Below are 17,314 nucleotides of genomic sequence, written 5' to 3' on the forward strand. Positions count from 1 at the left end.
GCCCTGGTGCCTTGCATCTCTGGGGTCTTGGGTTTGAATCTGACCAAGGACAACATCAGCATGGAGTTTGTATGTTCTCCCTGTTTGTGTGAGTTTCTCCTGGGTGCTCTGATTTCCTTCCACACTCCAAAGACATACTGATACGGAACTTAGATTGTGAGCCGCACTGGGGACAGCCCGACAGCCCTATCATACTGATGGGGAACATAGATTATGAGCCCTACTGAGATTATGAGCCCTACTGGGGACAGCCCAACAGCCCTATCATACTGATACGGAACTTAGATTGTGAGATTGTGAGCGCACTGGGGACAGCCGGACAGCCCTATCATACTGATACGGAACTTAGATTGTGAGCCCCATTGGGGACAGCCCGACAGCCCCTATCATACTGATAGGGAACTTAGATTGTGAGCCCCATTGGGGACAGCCCAACAGCCCTATCATACTGATAGGGAACTTACATTGTGAGCCGCACTGGGGACAGCCCGACAGCCCTATCATACTGATGGGGAACTTAGATTATGAGCCCTACTGGGGACAGCCCTATCATACTGATGTCGAACTTAGATTATGAGCCCTACTGGGGACAGCCCAACAGCCCTATCATACTGATGGGGAACTTAGATTATGAGCCCCATTGGGGACAGCCCGACAGCCGTATCATACTGATAGGGAACTTAGATTGTGAGCGCACTGGGGACAGCCCGACAGCCCTATCATACTGATGGGGAACTTAGATTGTGAGCGCACTGGGGACAGCCCGACAGCCCTATCATACTGATGGGGAACTTAGATTATGAGCCCCATTGGGGACAGCCGGACAGCCCCTATCAAGGGAACTTAGATTGTGAGCCCCATTGGGGAGAGCCTGATGCTAATGTCTGTAGAGCGCTGCGGAATATGTCAGCCCTATATAAGTGCATAAAATAACTAGAATAATACAGTACTAGATCATTGGAAGTTATGCTGTTTCAAGGCTCAGCTGAATGTAATTCATTTCTAATTTTACAATATTGTCAACAGGAAGACAAGTATTAGAAGCTGCTGTTATTGGTGACGGCAGGACTGTTAGCCCTTTGTATAACAGATGGACAGTCAATGGCTTGTATTATCTGAAATCTCATATTGCCGCACGGGTGGAAGTCACATAATTAGCTCATCTGGACGCCGGGACCAAATATTGCTTTTCAGCCTGTTTATTCACCTCTGTGATGTCATGTTATCTGCCATTGCTGTATGTTGTAAGCATTCATTTGGAAATGCTGGGCTGATTATTAACCCCATCTACTGCTGCTGCTGACAAGGTTAATATGAACAAAGACTTAAAGGGTTATCATATTTGGCGCATTTGTTCGGATGATTTATCCAGATGTCTTAGGAAGCAAAAAACAATTATGGGATTGGCAGATTGTCTTGTTGCTCAGTGTTTGGCATGAGTGGCACTGTGGCTTCTTGCCCACAGGAACCGCCAGAATCAGCATATAGGAGAGAGTTCTATATGCCTTGTGTTTCCTCTGGATTATGTGACATCTCGGATGCCCTGTCATATTAATCTGGAAATGATTTATACAGGTGCTGTGAGCTTAGTTATTCGGTGTGTCCTACACCGCTCGGTTCCTTTTCGAGTCTGAAGATTGTGAATAAATTACTGGTCAGGCGCTTTACCTTGTACTGTATAGTGTGAACTGCACAATTAAGCCACAAGAATAAAATACATTTACCTTTGTGCATTACCAGTTCTTGTGTTCTCTCAACAGTGCTTTTAACTGGCCGAGGACCCTAGGATACTGTTCATTTTTATCTTGATTCAAAACTCTGTGCTGATTTCTTTGCTTATTATTTCCTTGCAATTGTCAGACCTTGGTTTCTCTGATACACATCTCCAAATCCACTGCTTAGATATAGGTTTAATCATGACAGTCTGGCTGGAGGAAGCACAGGAGCTCTACTCCCCGATGTGTTTAACACCTTTAAATTATACAAAATAACAATAAAAATACCTTACCACCTGCCTGCCGCTCCAGTGCCAGCGCTTCCCTGGGCTCCCATCATTTTCTGTTTTCCAGAACTGATAATGATTTTATATTAATATAAATATGTATTATATTAATAGGTTTATTAATGGGGCATAATCTATATTTACCGTCCTTTCCATTCTTTGATCGGTAGAGGATGATTCACTTTCATCCACTTTCTTCCAGCGCTTAAAAGGGTATACCAAGACTTTAATACTAATGACCTATCCTCGGCATAGGTAATTAGTATCTGATCGATGGGGGTCACCCCATCAGCTGTTTGGTGAGCACCAGGGCTGCGGCCTTCTCTGTGCTCACCAAGCACAGTGCCGTACATAGTTATGGGGCTGTGCTACGCCTAGGCCATGTGACCGATGAAAATGTCGTTACAGGGAAATCTGAAAAGGCTCAGCACTAGCAGTTTCGCCACGTCCTTCTCTAAAACAGCTGATCGACGCGGGTCCTGGGTGTCAGACCCTCACCAATCAGATGGTGATGATGTATCCTGAGGATAGGTTATCAATATTAAAATCTTGGAAAACCCCTTTTAATCTTGCCATATAAAACATTTATTTTCAGTAGCTAAAAGTTTCTCAAGATATAGATTTCCTACTTGTCCAAATTATTAACTTGAAATATTTTATGCATTGGTGGGTTTATTTCTTTCTGATATCCACTACCACCCTTCATAACCAAATGATATAACAAAAATGAAACCCCATTATGATTATTATTATTATTTTTTTGTTTGTTTTATTAACAAACCATTTTAAGGGGTAATCCACCTTCACGGAGCATTTTGGCCAGAGCCTTCCATGTCGCTGGACCTGTGGAGAGAACCTTACTTACCTGCTCCCCGCAGCAGGGTTCCTTCTCTTTCATTCCCCTGCTGCCGCTCTGATCCTGTTTGTCAACAACCGTTATGAAGGTGTTTATCTCTGCAGCCAACGACTGGCCACGCAGTAACTTGTTCCTCCCATAGGTTATGTGACGCACAGGAGATATGCCACCACTACAGCCAGTCATTGCGACACACGGGACGCCCTTCAAACCGGGTGCTGACAAGTGGTAAGGGACCAAAGTTGCTGGTAGGGAGCAAGTAAGAAAGCTTCCCTCCGCATGTCCAGCGACATGGTGGAAGGGGGGGGGGGGGGGAGCCTCTAGCTAAAAGGCCGCAGAAGGTGGATAACCCCTTTAAACATTGACCTTTATCAGACGTTATGCTGTTAGCACAGAATAAAAAAAATAATACTTTTTAAAATCTGTAGCTGTTTATTTTTTACTCATCTGGTTCTGTCAGGCATTAAGAGGCTATGGTCTTGTCTGCATTTGATGAGCTTAGCCGCTGTGTGACCCTATAGGTCTGTCAATTCCTCACCATTTTCAAAGGGTGTGGCAGTTGCAGAGACGCGCATTTTCTCAGCAATGCGGGCACATATGAACATGGGACCAACACAGATGCCTTCAGCTGCCAAGTGCACATGTAACAGGTCAGCCAGTGTCATGGGTACACATGCCTCCTAATTAGTTTACACAGTTTAGGGTCATCTGTAAAAAAAAATTTTTTACTATGCAAGCCTTCTACCAGAACATGAATAAATATATTAAAGAGGATAGGGCCCAATACTGACCCCTGAGGTACCCCACTAGTGACAGTGACCCAATCTGAGTGTGTACCGTTAATAACCACCCTCTGTTTTCTATCACTAAGCCAGTTACTTACCCACTTACAGACGTTTTCTTCCAGTCCAAGCATTCTCATTTTATATACTAACAGTATTAAGTGCTTTGGAGAAGTCAAGATATAGGAAATCCATTGACTCGCCCTGGTCAAGTCTAGAACTTACCTCCTCATTTCATGGGACGTTTACTTTGACACTACATTTCATCTGACATTTCATTTTCCTTAGGGTACTTTCACACTAGCGTTTTTCTTTTCCGGCACTGAGTTCCGTAATAGGGGCTCAATACCGGAAAATAACTGTTAAGTTTCATCCTCATGCCTTCTGAATGGAGAGAAATCCGTTCAGGATGCATCAGGATGTCTTCAGTTCAGTCACTGAACGGCGTCTTGGACAGAGGAAATGCCGCAGCATGCTGCGGTATTCTCTCCGTCCAAAATTCCGGCTCAGTTGCCTGATTGCAAATGTATTAGAAATGCCGGATCTGTCCTTCCCGACTGGTAAAAATTTGAAAAATAAATAGAAACTGATCCGTTTGTCCGTATGACAAACGGAGAGACGGATCCGTTCTTGTAATGCATTTGGGAGATGGATCCACATCCGGATCAGTCTGCAAATGCTGTCCGTTTGCATGCAGATTGCCTGATCCGGCAGGCAGTTCCGTGACTGAACTGCTTGCCGGATCACTCTGCCACAAGTGTGAAAGTAGCCTTAGTGAATACAGAGGAGAAAAAATATTTAAGAACATCACTCTCTAACTCCTTCCTCATCACTTTTTAATGGGTCACACTTTCAGGTTTAACCTTTTTACCATTAATATAGTTGAACGTTTTAAGGTTCGTTTTACACTCTCTCGGTCTTCAGCTTGGCTGCCTTTATCTGTCTTTTGCATAATTTTTTTCTTTAAAGTTTTGAAAGAGGACCTGTCACCGCTCCTGACATGTCTGTTTTAATAGCTTCATGCATTCCCCATGTAGTAACAATTCTGTAGCCTCTATTCTTATGGCTCTAAGTTGTGCCGTTACTACTAGAAGTTATGAATGAATTGCTAGCAGTCTGCAGTAAGGGTACAGAGGAGTGTTACCAGTTGGGGGGGGTGTAACTGCACAGTCTGAAAATGGCAGCAGTGATTGGATAGAGTCAGACTGTGCAGGTACACCCTCCCAACTGGTTACCTCCCCTCTGTACCCTTACTGCAGACTGCTAGCAGTTCATTCATAACTTCTAGTAGAAATAATAAAGGAACGGCAGAACATAGAGCCATAAGAATAGATGCTTAAGAATTGTTATTACATGGGGAATGCATGAAGCTATTAAAACAGGCATGTCAGGAGTGTTGAAAGGTCCTTTTTAAGTGCTTCTTTGCTGTGATCCTGCTTTAGTAATTTAAATGCTTTCTTTTTGTCATGTGCACCCTTTACATTTCTTTTACAAGTCCTGCTCTTAGCTGAGAAGTGGGTTACGGTCTAGGCAATGGTCTGTGAGCTATGGTAAATGCTAAATCAGTGGCAGCTATTTCACAGAACCATGGACTATAATTGGCATCATGGATCTGTGACCACAGACAAAATAGAGCAAGCATACGTGTAAAAACACTGAAAGTGGTAAAAAAAAAACCTGATGTGTGAGTACACACATTAAAATGAATGGAGACGAGGGCTGTCCGTGGAGGACACGGACGTGTGAATGAGGCTTTACTAAGACCCCCCCCAATCAGACCTCAAATCAGACCCCCATGTTACTAAGAACCCCAATCAGACTTCAGATCAGACCCACTTGTTAATAATAGCCGAAAGTTAAGTCAAATTACCTCTCCTGCTCTGGAGAGTGTGCTGTCCTTGGAGGACACGGATGTGTGAATGAGGCTTTACCAAAACCTTCCAATCTGATCTCAAGTCAGACCCCCATGTTACTAAGACCCCAATCAGACCTCAGGTCAGATCCAGTTGTTAATAAGACCCGAAAGTTACGTCAGCTTACCTCTCCTGCTCTGGACACTGCCGCCACACCTGAGATCCAGCGCTCTTCCTGCCGACCCAATGTCTCACAGCATGTGGAGCTTGCAGGAGAAGACTGGGAAGCGGTAAATCCATAGCCCACACAAGGAGCGCTGCATTCACTGCTAATGCTTTACTTCACCGGTAATACTTTACTAATGAGCGCTTGTGTAATGGAAGCATTCGTTAGTATTCGCCCCATAAGACGCACTGACATTTTCCCCCCGTTTTAGGGGAGTACATAAAGTGCATCTTATAGGATAAAAAATATGGTATTTTATTATTTTACCTGTAACTTTCTGTCCATTGTGTGTTTATAGAAGCCAAGCTGAGGGTAGGATTTATACCGTTGTTACTTTTTCAGTCATTTGCAGCAATGTAGAGTCTGTAAACACATGTTGGACAATGACAAGTTTCCAGTGACCTCCAGGTAGACATGAATGTAGTACCTTTTGACTGGACATGGATCTGTACTCTTTTCAGCCCACCAAATCAGCTGTGAACAGGATTCAATCAGCTGTGAATGTCATTCTTTTGCCTGACTGCCTATTTTTTTCCTTGTCATTATCTTTTTGTTTTAGGTAAGCAGAAAACATCCAGAAACCTATTTTTTTTTTACTGTAGTGATTACTTTGAGTCTATGCTTCAATAAGGGAGTTAATTAGCTCATAGGCAGTGTAGATATCATTGCAATGTGTGGTGGTTCTGAAATTGATTTACAGCAACACCTCACAATTCAGAGACTATATCCAAAAATAAGCTTTATTGCATTGAGACCTATGTATTTTGCCTTATAAATGGAGGAATAAAGGAAAGGTAGAGCTATGAAATGACATACTAGAGGATGGGTTAAAGGGGTTCTGCGGACATTTTACCTAATGCGTAGTAGTTACCTGTGGAAGGAGTCTTTTACATAGTACTTACCTATCACTGGCACCGCTGATAACGCTGTCTCCATCGCACTGCTGTGAGATCTTCTGCCAGCGTACCGTCTTCCCCCCTCACCGCCATGCAGGCGACCACGGAGCGGTGCGTAATAGCAAGTACTTTGCTAACACTCCATGGTCACGACACAAACAAATCCAATTGAGTAATAATTTCAGTATATATATATATATATATATATATATATATATAGATGAGAGTTCAGGGCAGCACTCCTTGTAGCAAATGTTGGGTGCCAGCGGTATCGACACTAGACCACAGTGTCAAACAACCAGAGGAATAAATACACCGCAGCACGTCCATAAGGTGAAAAATGTGGGATCCTTTATTCACCCAAGCAGCGACGTTTCGGGGTAATTTAGTAAGACTGGCGTTTTAGACACCTGTGCTGGCCGTGGATGTGCCGAAGTTGCGTAGAGACGGCATCCTCTACGTAACATAGACACATCCACTGCCTGTCTAAATCTACGCCAGTTCCCTTAATTAGATTTAGATCATTGTCTACCCCAAAAACAGGCGTAGAAAATGATAAATGATATGGGGTCACAATGCCACCTTTTTTAGACCTGGCATGAGCGGGGAAAAGTCGCAGATTCGGCCTCACATCCCCTTTCCAACCGAATCTGCGACAGATATACGCCAAAAATTGTCCTACATCTGATAATAAATGCCCCCCCCCACACACACACACACACACACAAATTTTTAAGAATATGTTAATGTAATGTCAGCAATGCTGCCTTGGGAATTGATACTGTGTGTTCTTGGTAATTAGACTTCTCTTTGTCAAAGTTAAAGCAACCATCTGGTCCAGGAAAAAAAAATATCACATTAACTGCCGGATGAACAGAACACTTACTTGGTGACCTCATTTTCTTCTTTTTAGTTGTAGATCCCTTAATTCTCAGGCTCCTTTTTTGCCAATCAAGATGGCTGCACCGCTTCTCAGACTATGCACAGTGCGTATCGGATAGCCTGAGAAGCAGGGCTACCATCTTGGATGGCAGAAGAGGAGTCTGGGAATTGGCTGATCTGTAGCTAAAAAGATGAAAAGTAGGTCACCATGTAAGCGTTCTGTTCATTCTCCAGTTAATTTTTTTTCCTTGACTTTGAGGCATGAATTAATTTTGTTTTCTGTTCATAAATAAAAAAAAAAAGTTTTTTTTCTCTTTTTAGAACAAGAAGATTGGACAACAATCAAAGGAAAATTCATGGCGATTAACGCGGCCAGCATGAGTTGTGCTTGTCCGCGCAGTCCGAGAGGCCTGTCACCAGCAGCTCACTTGGCAGATGGAACAGCTGATCTTATTTTAGTTCGCAAATGCTCCAGATTCGATTTTCTTAGGCACCTTATCAGACATACAACCAGCAATAGTGATCAGGTATTAATTAAAAAGTGGAAGGAAAAGAAAGTAGCAGATGGTACTCAATGTTGCTGTAACCCTTATGTTGTCAGCATACAGAATAAAGATGGTCATTTAAAGCAGTTTTCTGTTCTTTAAAAATTATGTGCAAATGGTTTACAGGCAGTAAAATTGGTCACTTACTAATGCAGTGTGTGGCTAAGATTCCTTTGTAAGCCACTCTTACATACAGTAACGATTATGCTCCTGGAGTACATCTTTTGCTTTGTGACTTACTGTACACTGAGCACATGGTTATCTCCCATCTTCCCCTCCCTTTAGTACCAGGCATTACACATTGCATGACTCTCATCTTAACTGCTCCCTGTCTGCTCCTTAGTCCCCACCCTCCCGGTCTCTGGAGGGACTGTGTCTCACATGCTGGGCAGCAATTAAAAGGAACCTGTCATCCACTTTATGCTGACCTCACTGATGGCAGCATAAAGTAGTGACAGAAATGCTGATTTCATAGGTGTGTCACTCATGAGCTAAATGTAAGTGGTTGCTGAGAACCAGCATCATAATCATTGCAGTCCAGGACTTGAGAAGAGTCAAATCTACCTGAAAAGAGTCATGGTTATCCATAATCTCCTGCACTCTCGCCCATCTGTAGATCATTGGCAGTTCTCTCCTAGAGAGAAAGGGAGAAAACTAGGTAGAAGACTGTCAGTCATCAGCAGGTGGGCAGGGAGAGCAGGAATTCATGAATAACCAGGACTTTTCCAGGCCCAGTCTGCAATGATTGTGATGTTGGTTCTCGGCAACCACTTACTTTTAAATGAAAAACTGCTGAAATCAACTCACCTGCCTCTACTTTACTTTATGTTGCCTTTATTATGGGCAGCATAAGGTTGATGACAGGTTCCCTTTAATGCAGAATCAGTTAGTTAAAGAGTAGCATAGCAGATGGAAAGTAGTTACATTATTATCTTATATGAAAGCAGGGTGCTGTAAATGGAGGCAGTGTCTGAGAGGAATCATGGGAACTGTAGTCCTTTATACTAGTAATCCTACAAACGGCAATCCCTAGCAGCATCTAAACACAGGTGCTTCACAGAACTGGGCATGATGATGAAAAAAACATACTTATCACTTGTGGTGGCATAATCTAGGGGCATTCAGACCCACGTACTTTTTTTGTAATTTTAAAAAGTCTGGAAAATCCTTTTCATTTATCACATAGTCTACTAGCAGTGTAGATATGGATCTACACTATTCAGTGGTAACTTGTGAACTTCTTTTACAGAAATTCCATTTATATTATATACTTCTATTATGAAGCTTGCCAATATTCCATGGAGAGAAGGGTGCTAAAATGGGTGTGTAATTAAGTTCCCTTAAAGGGTTTGAGCAGTGGCATAATATTGATGACCTATCATTAATATCAGATTGAGGTGGGGCTCTGACTCCTGCCCCCCGGCAACCAGCTGTTTGAAGGGCTTATGGCATTCATGCGAGTGCTGCTTCCTTTTCAAAGTTTACCTGCATGTAGCGGCGAGACTGTAACAACTACTACACAACCCCTTTCACTCTTCCTCTAAATGAAGAACATCATTGTTCAACTCCGATATGTATATGCTTATACTGTCGTATGGACATTCATATACAGTATATAGCCATATAGGACAAAATCCCTGCCAATTCGCTGGAAGCTTGGTTGCACTCATACACTGCATTCTGAGGAATGTTGGAGATAATCCTACAACTTAAAGTGGTTTTTCCAAGATTCTGATATTGATGACCGATCCATAGCTGATCGACACGGGTCCCGCCGATCTGATATTGGTGACCTATCCCGAGGATAGGTCATCAATATCAGAATCTTGGAAAATCCCTTTAATTTAAAGGAAAAAGACAGTTCCCAAGCCTGTATAGGCCCCATCTTTGTTGGTACTGTACGTATGTGAATGTGACTAGAAGAATTCGGATGGGGTTTCCTCCTTAGGATGGATTTACTTTCACCTTATAAGACTACAGTGGGGCATTCCCTTTTAGTTGCATGGGAGAATTTCTCTATTGCCAGTACACAAATTATTTGAAAGAGGACAGACCATTCATTGTATAAACCTGTATACGTATATTAATATGTAAATTACACAAATACCGTAGTTGTTGTAATTGCTTGTTGACTCGTAACTTATTATTATTTTTCTTTTTTTCTAGTTTGATTTTCCATTTGTTGATGTTTATCGGATTAAGAGTTTTCACTTTACACCAAAACATTTTGAAGAGGAAGATGCAGAAAGCACTGATTTGGGGATCATTGGCAAAAAGAACTTTGCTCAGATTTGCACAGACCACCCCTCGTGTGGGTGCAATCAACTGAACAGTTTGTGGAATTGCGATGGGGAAACTCTGGAGCAAACTGCCATTGAAATAAGGTAAATTTTACAGATCAAAATCTTCCATCTAGCTTTAGAAGGATTTAAATCTAAACCAACTGAATGGGTTATGTGGTTTGCATAATATCCATGTAGTTTCCTCATTTTAATGCTCTGATGTATTTTCCCAAATAAACATGGACACAATGTAAGGGTGCTTTCACACCTGCATTAAAATTTTCCGGTATCCATCACAGGGGCTCAATATTGGAAAAAACGCTTCAGTTTTATCCTAATGCATCCTGAATGGAAAGCATTCCGTTCAGTATGCATCAGGATGTTTTCAGTTCAGTCCCTCTTACGGTTTTTGGCTGGAGAAAATACCGCAGCATGCTGCAGTATTTTCTCCAGCCAAAATTCCGGAACACTTGCCGGATCCGGCATTAATTTCCATTGAAATGTATTAATGTCGGATCCGGTACCAAGTGTTCCGGAAAACAGGATCCAGTTTCCCGGTCTGCACATGCGCAGACCTTTAAATCTGTGGGAAAAAAATAAATACCGGATCCGTTTTTCCGGACGACACTGGAGAGACGGAGCCGTTATTTCAATGCATTTGGCAGACTGATCCAGAAACAAATGCTATTCGTTTGCATACGGATTTTCGGATCCGGCAGCCAGTTCCGGCAACGGAACTGCCTGCCGGAATCCTCTAACGCAAGTGTGAAAGTACCCTAAAATGTACAGCCACCTATTAAACATTACCCGACCTCGATTCTTAAAGGAGGACCTGTCACCACTCCTGACATGCCTGTTTTTTAATAGCTTCATGCATTCCCCATGTAATAACAATTCTGGAGCATCTATTCTTATGGCTCTAAGTTGTGCTATTCCTTTATTATTTCTACTAGAAGTTATGAATGAATTGCTAGCAGTCTGCAGTAAGGGTACGGGGGGGGGGGGTGGTAACTGCACAGACTCACACTATCTAATCAGTGCTGCAATTTTCAGAATATGCAGGTACACACACCAACTTGTTGCCACTCCTCTGTACCTTTAATACAGACTGGTAGCAATTCATTCATAACTAAACTGAATGCCTGATGTTTTACACAGCGGATACCCAGAGGCAATGTCTGTGATCGGCAGTAACACTAATCATGGGCATTTAACCCTATAGATTAGAGGACATCTGAGAGGGCTTTCCCTGGGAGCACTCCCTTCCTGTGGCCAAAACAGCTTCCCCGTGCCAAGATCGGGCTAACCATTCAGTTGCTGTGGCAGCCTCAGTCTTTTGAATGCCCCAAGTCTTGCCCCAGCTATGTTACTATTGAATCTCCCATACACATAGACTACAATGGTATTTCATTGCAGTCTATGGGAGAATTGATCTGCTTGATAATCGCATGATAAAGTCCCTTGAGGACTTTAAAAAGTAAAAAAAAAAAAAAAGTACCATATTTTTTGGTAAGTGGGGGCAAAATGGTAGTGCGTCTTATGGAACGAATGCTGCCATTTAACACTGATACATCGCCGGCTGCGATGCTGCAAAGCGGGGCCGGGGATGTATAAGCAGAGAGGGAGGAGGGGCGGGCAACTGATATTGGAATGGCAGCGGGGCCCGGTGCAGTCACTGTGTTCTATTACACCGGGCCCCGCTCACTGTAGTATTCATATCTAACGTGTAGGCATGGGTGCTTTGTTAAACTATAGCAATTCTTTGCAGCAGTAGAGAAAACCACATAGTACTCACTTGAAATTCCCGTAGCAAGCAGGCCGGGCCGCAGCGTATCATCACTCATTACGTCACATGCCTGCTCCTCCCACTTTATGAATGAAGCAGGCGGAGCAGGCACGTGACGTAGTGAGTGACGTTACGCTGCCGCTCGGCCTGCCTGCTACGGGAATTTCAAATGAGTACTACAGTGGATTTCTCTACTGCTGCAAATAATTGCTATAGTTTAACAAAGCGCCCATGCCTACACGTTAGATATGAATACTACAGAATACAGTGACTGCACCGGGCCCTGCTGCCATTCTAATATCAGTTGCCGGCCCCCAGCCCTTGTATTAGGGGTCATTCACTATTTTCACAGGGACACTGTTACGGGGGGGATCTGTGGATGACATATATAGAGCATGAGATGCTATATGTGTGTCATTCACAGATCCCGCCCCCCCCCCATAACAGTGTCATCCACAGATCCCCCCCCATAACAGTGTCATCCACAGATCCCCCCCCCCCCATAAGTGTCATCCACAGATCCCCCCCATAACAGTGTGTCATCCACAGATCCCCCCCCCCCCATAACAATGTCTTCCACAGACCACCAGTAGTTCAAAACCCACCAAAAGCACACCTTTTGGTACAAAATATTTTTTTTCTTATTTTCCTCCTCAAAAACCTAGGTGCGTCTTATAAGGTGAAAAATACGGTATAAATTCAAATCGCCCTTTTCCCATAACAAAAATAAACAATAAAAATAAAACTCAAAATGCCCATCCTATTAAAATGTAAATATATTCATCTCATACGGTAAAAGCCGTAACGGGGGGAAAAAAATCCAAATGGACGATTCGCCTTTTTTCGTCTTGTCACCTACAAAACAAATGAATAAAAAGCGATCAAAACGTCATACACACTCCAAAATGATATCATTAAAAACTACAGATCACCCCGCAAAAAAATGAGCCCTCACACAGCTCCATAGACTTAACTACAAAGGTTATATGGCAATTCAAAACGAAAATTATTATTTTTATTTTCAAAGTTTTAGGTATTAAAACACAATAAAAACTATATACATGTGGTATTGCTATAATTGTACTGACCTGTGGATTTGAGGGTAACAGGTAGGGATCGACCGATATTGATTTTTTAGGGCCGATACCGATAATTTGTGAACTTTCAGGCCGATAGCCGATAATTTATACCGATATTCTGGGAATTTTCATTTTTGAGAAAAAAAAAAAATTCCTACACAAATCTGCTGAAAATTAATATGTTTATTGTTAATGTGTATTTTTTTTGTTTATTGTTAATGTGTATTTTTTTTTTATAAATCTTTTTCATTTATACTTAATATTTTTGTGTTTTTTTTTTACTAACTTTTAACCCCCTTAGGGACTAGAACCCTTGTCCTATTCCCCCTGATAGATCTCTATCAGGGTGAATAGGATCTCACACTGTCCCTGCTGCTCTGTGCATAGTGCACACAGCAGCATGGAGCTGAACATGGCAGCCAGGGCTTCAATAGCGTCCTGGCTGCCATGGCAACCGATCGGAGCCCCAGGCTTACACAGCTGGGGCTCCGATCGGAGGAGCAGGGGAGAGGGGATCCTGTGGCCACTGCCACCAATGATTAATACTGGGTGGGGGGGGGGGGGGGGCGCACTGCGCCACCAATGTTTTTACTATTGGCCGGGATTTGGATGGGGGTGGGGGGCGCACTGCGCCACCAATGATTAATACTGGGGGGCTTGGGGGGGCGCACTGCGCCACCAATGAAGATAAGTCTATCGATCATTCATATACAGGAGGCGGGAGCTGGCTGCAGAACCACATAGCCGGCTCCCGACCTCTATCAGCGGTAGCTGCGATCCGCGGCACCTGAGGAGTTAACTACCGCGGATCGCAGCTATCGCTCATAGAGGTCGGGAGCCGGCTATGTGATTCTGCAGCCAGCTCCCGCCTCCTGTATATATGAATGAATGAAAGGCTTATCTTCATTGGTGGCGCAGTGGCCACAGCCCCTCCCCTCCTCTTATGTTCTATCCCCTCATTGGCGGCAGCGGCAGCAGCAGCACAGGGGGAGGAGACACTGCTTCCTTCTCCCCTGTGCTGCGGAGGGAACACAGAACGCGCTGAGAGCAGCGCGTTCTGTGTTCCCCATACGTTATCGGTAAATCGGCAAAATAGATGCCGATACCGATAACGTTCAAAATCCTCAATATCGGCCGATAATATCGGCCAAACCGATAATCGGTCGATCCCTAGTAACAGGTCAGTTTTACAACAAAGTAGGGTTGCCACGATACCACAACTTTGATTTGATTTCGATACCATAAAAAAGTATTGCGATACTATTCGATACCACTTAAAAAAAAAAAAAAAAAAAACACCAAAAAAAGCGATGTGCATTCTGCTTTTTATGGAACGTCTGGCCCATAATAGAACAGTCCTATCTTATTTTTTGGGGGGGACAAGGTGACAAAAAAATGGCGAATCGCTAGCTTTTTCTTTTTTTCTGCTATGGCGTTCACTACATAGGAGATATTTTTTTAAATATTTTAATGGTTCTCACTTTTTACGGGCGTGGCGATATTTAATATGTTTATGTATTTTATATGTAAAATTGAGAAAGGGGGCGATTTTAAACTTTTAGTATTTTTTTTTATTTTTTTTTTTTTACTTACTATTAACCCCTTTTAGGTGCTAGAACTCTTGTCCTAATTACTCTGATAGAGCTCTATTAGGGTGAATAGGACTTTACACTCTCCCTGCTGCGCTGTGCACACAGCTGCAGGGAGATTACCATGGTTGCCAAGGTAACTGATCGGAGCCCCACCATTTGACTGCTGGGGCACCGATCGCAAGCTGCCACTGCCACCAATGAAGAGGGGATCCTGTGGCCACTGCCACCAATGACTTTAATACTGGGGGGGCCTCTATGACAGGGCGTTGTGATCCCCCCGTTAATTGCCACGGTTCACAGGATCGCTGTGCCCTGTTATTATGGCCGGGTATGTGATACCGCCGCCCGCAGCCTACACTTTAATTATTTTGTTAATTATGTTCATTGGTGGCGCAGCTGCCACAGCCCCTCTCCTCCTCCTCAGCAGCTGGTGGCAGCAGCAGCCGCGTCACAGTGGGGAGGGAGGGACTCCCTCCTTCTCCAGTGTGTTGCTGAGGAGAACATGGCGCTCGATGAGAGTGGCGTGTGCTATGTTCCCTAACTGATACTAGGCTGCGCAGCCTAGTATCGTAAAATGGCAAATCCCAGTATCGTATTGATACTTCGATACCCGGTGCAACTCTACCGCAAAGGGAACACCGTAAAAACTAAATCTATTAAACTATGGCAAATGGTTTTTTTTTTTTATTCCACCCTATTTGGAAATACAGCTCCACAGAAAACAAGCCCTTATACGGCTATCTGAATGATCACAAAGGAGTTAAAGAAGCATTCTGGGAAAAATGTATCTCATGCCTAGTCAATCGCCTTGGAACACTATAGATATTCCTTGTTTACTGTCCCTGCGTGCCCTTCACTACGTATAACTCAGTGTATATGTTGTGTGAATCTAGAGCCCACATGTATCTAGAGCTCTCCAATTACTATGCTAGATTTATTTCAGGTTGGCAGCTCAGGGGCATGTACTCCTATCCTTGTAACTTTAACAGCTTCTGACCAGATACAGCTGGTGGCAGTTGAAGGATAGAACTGAGCATGTGTGTCCACCTCTGCGAGGTAAACATGGAAATAAGGAATAGAACAAACAGCAGGTGCCGCTGTACAGATACATTTTATTGAAAAACTCTGGCTATAATTTTGCTTACACAGAATTATAAAAGTAGGTTTTTTTATTCTAGTTTTTATATTTTATTTTTGTCAATTTGGCCCCTCAATGATACGGCCTGTTTGGGCTTTAATGACAATTTTATGCATTTCAGAAGCCATACATTTTTTTATTTCTTTATTGAGGTGAATTGTGTTTCTGCCACTGATTATGTATGCAGTATGTCATTTTTTTTTTATACTAAATGATAATGTTATATTCCGTTTTTTACATGCAGATTTACTTTTGTTGTTATGTTTTTTTTAAATTCCATTAAGGAATTACTATTGACATCTTTATTTTAAACTTCTAATGTGTTAGCATACTTCTGTATGTTAATATATTATGATCTACGTCCTTCCTAGGCTGACTGCACGAGTCCTCCAGTACCTGATCGCATCACTGCTTTCCCCATCAAAGGGAGGAGTGGTCCCATTTAATCATGTTGTACTCTTGTGATCAAAGTTCTATCTGCCTTTAGCAGGAGCTTAACTGAATGCTGCTCTAAGAACAGGAAATGTTAATGCAGCTTGTTCTCAAAGCAGGAACGCCCTCAGCATCAAAAGATGCACAACCCACCATCAAAAGGTCAATTGGGTTAAAGAATGGTTCCACCTTTAAAGGAGTTTTCCCCCAAAAAATATTTTTATTTTTTTTACTGATTTGTGAGGGTCTGACTACTGTGAGCGCAGCAACCTTCTCTTTGCTTTTCCTAGGCCGAATAACGTCACGTTCATGTGTCACGTGGCCTAGGAGCAGCTCAGCCCCATCTAAGCACAGCCACTATACAATGTACGGTGCTGTGCTGCCTTCTCAAAACAGCTGATCAGTGGGGGTCCTGGATGTCGGACCCCCAATGATCAGATACTGATGACCTGTCCAGAGGATAGGTAATCAGTAAGAAAAAAAATATCTTGGAAAACCCTTTTAATCTTTGGTTTATAGTTTATGTAGCTATTTTGCAAGCACTTTTCATTACACATCTTGTGCTGTTATATCATCTTCTCTTTTCACATCCAAAGCAGGATTACAATTGTAGGATAAAATGGATGTCACCAGTATACAAATGATGTAGCTAGTGAAATGGAATTGTCTGTGTTAAGCCTTATTGAAAGAGCGCAAACTAAACGTATATCAGTTTGATTATCTTATGTATGACCAATTGTTTTCTGTGTTGTAAGAAAATTAAAATATGTTCCTACCTTATATTTTTTTCCTTTCTTTTTTTTTCTCCAGGGTTCACTGTCAGTTGATTCAATTATTTGCACGCGGCATTGAGGAATCTTCAAAAGAAGAAGATAAAAACCCAAGCAGAGTTTAGATGGATGTTTGGTGCATTTGCCAGCTGTTATGTGGTGTTTTTGATTATTTATTTTACATTTAGATATC

At 42.7% G+C, this 17,314-nt stretch overlaps 1 protein-coding gene across 1 annotated transcript in view; it reads left to right on the forward strand.

Annotated features, from left to right (window-relative positions):
* CERK (ceramide kinase) overlaps window positions 1–17,314 on the forward strand; it is a 147,846-nt gene that overhangs the window by 130,257 nt on the left and 275 nt on the right. Inside the window, exons 12-14 of the mRNA XM_040412243.1 lie at window positions 7,819–8,024; window positions 10,209–10,426; window positions 17,162–17,314. The exon at window positions 17,162–17,314 is cut by the window's right edge and continues 275 nt beyond it. Coding sequence (XP_040268177.1) covers window positions 7,819–8,024; window positions 10,209–10,426; window positions 17,162–17,246 — 509 coding nt within the window. The 3' untranslated portion in view covers window positions 17,247–17,314. The remainder of the gene's footprint in view (window positions 1–7,818; window positions 8,025–10,208; window positions 10,427–17,161) is intronic.

This window comes from Bufo bufo, chromosome 1, assembly GCF_905171765.1.
Source record: "Bufo bufo chromosome 1, aBufBuf1.1, whole genome shotgun sequence".
NCBI lineage: Eukaryota > Metazoa > Chordata > Amphibia > Anura > Bufonidae > Bufo > Bufo bufo.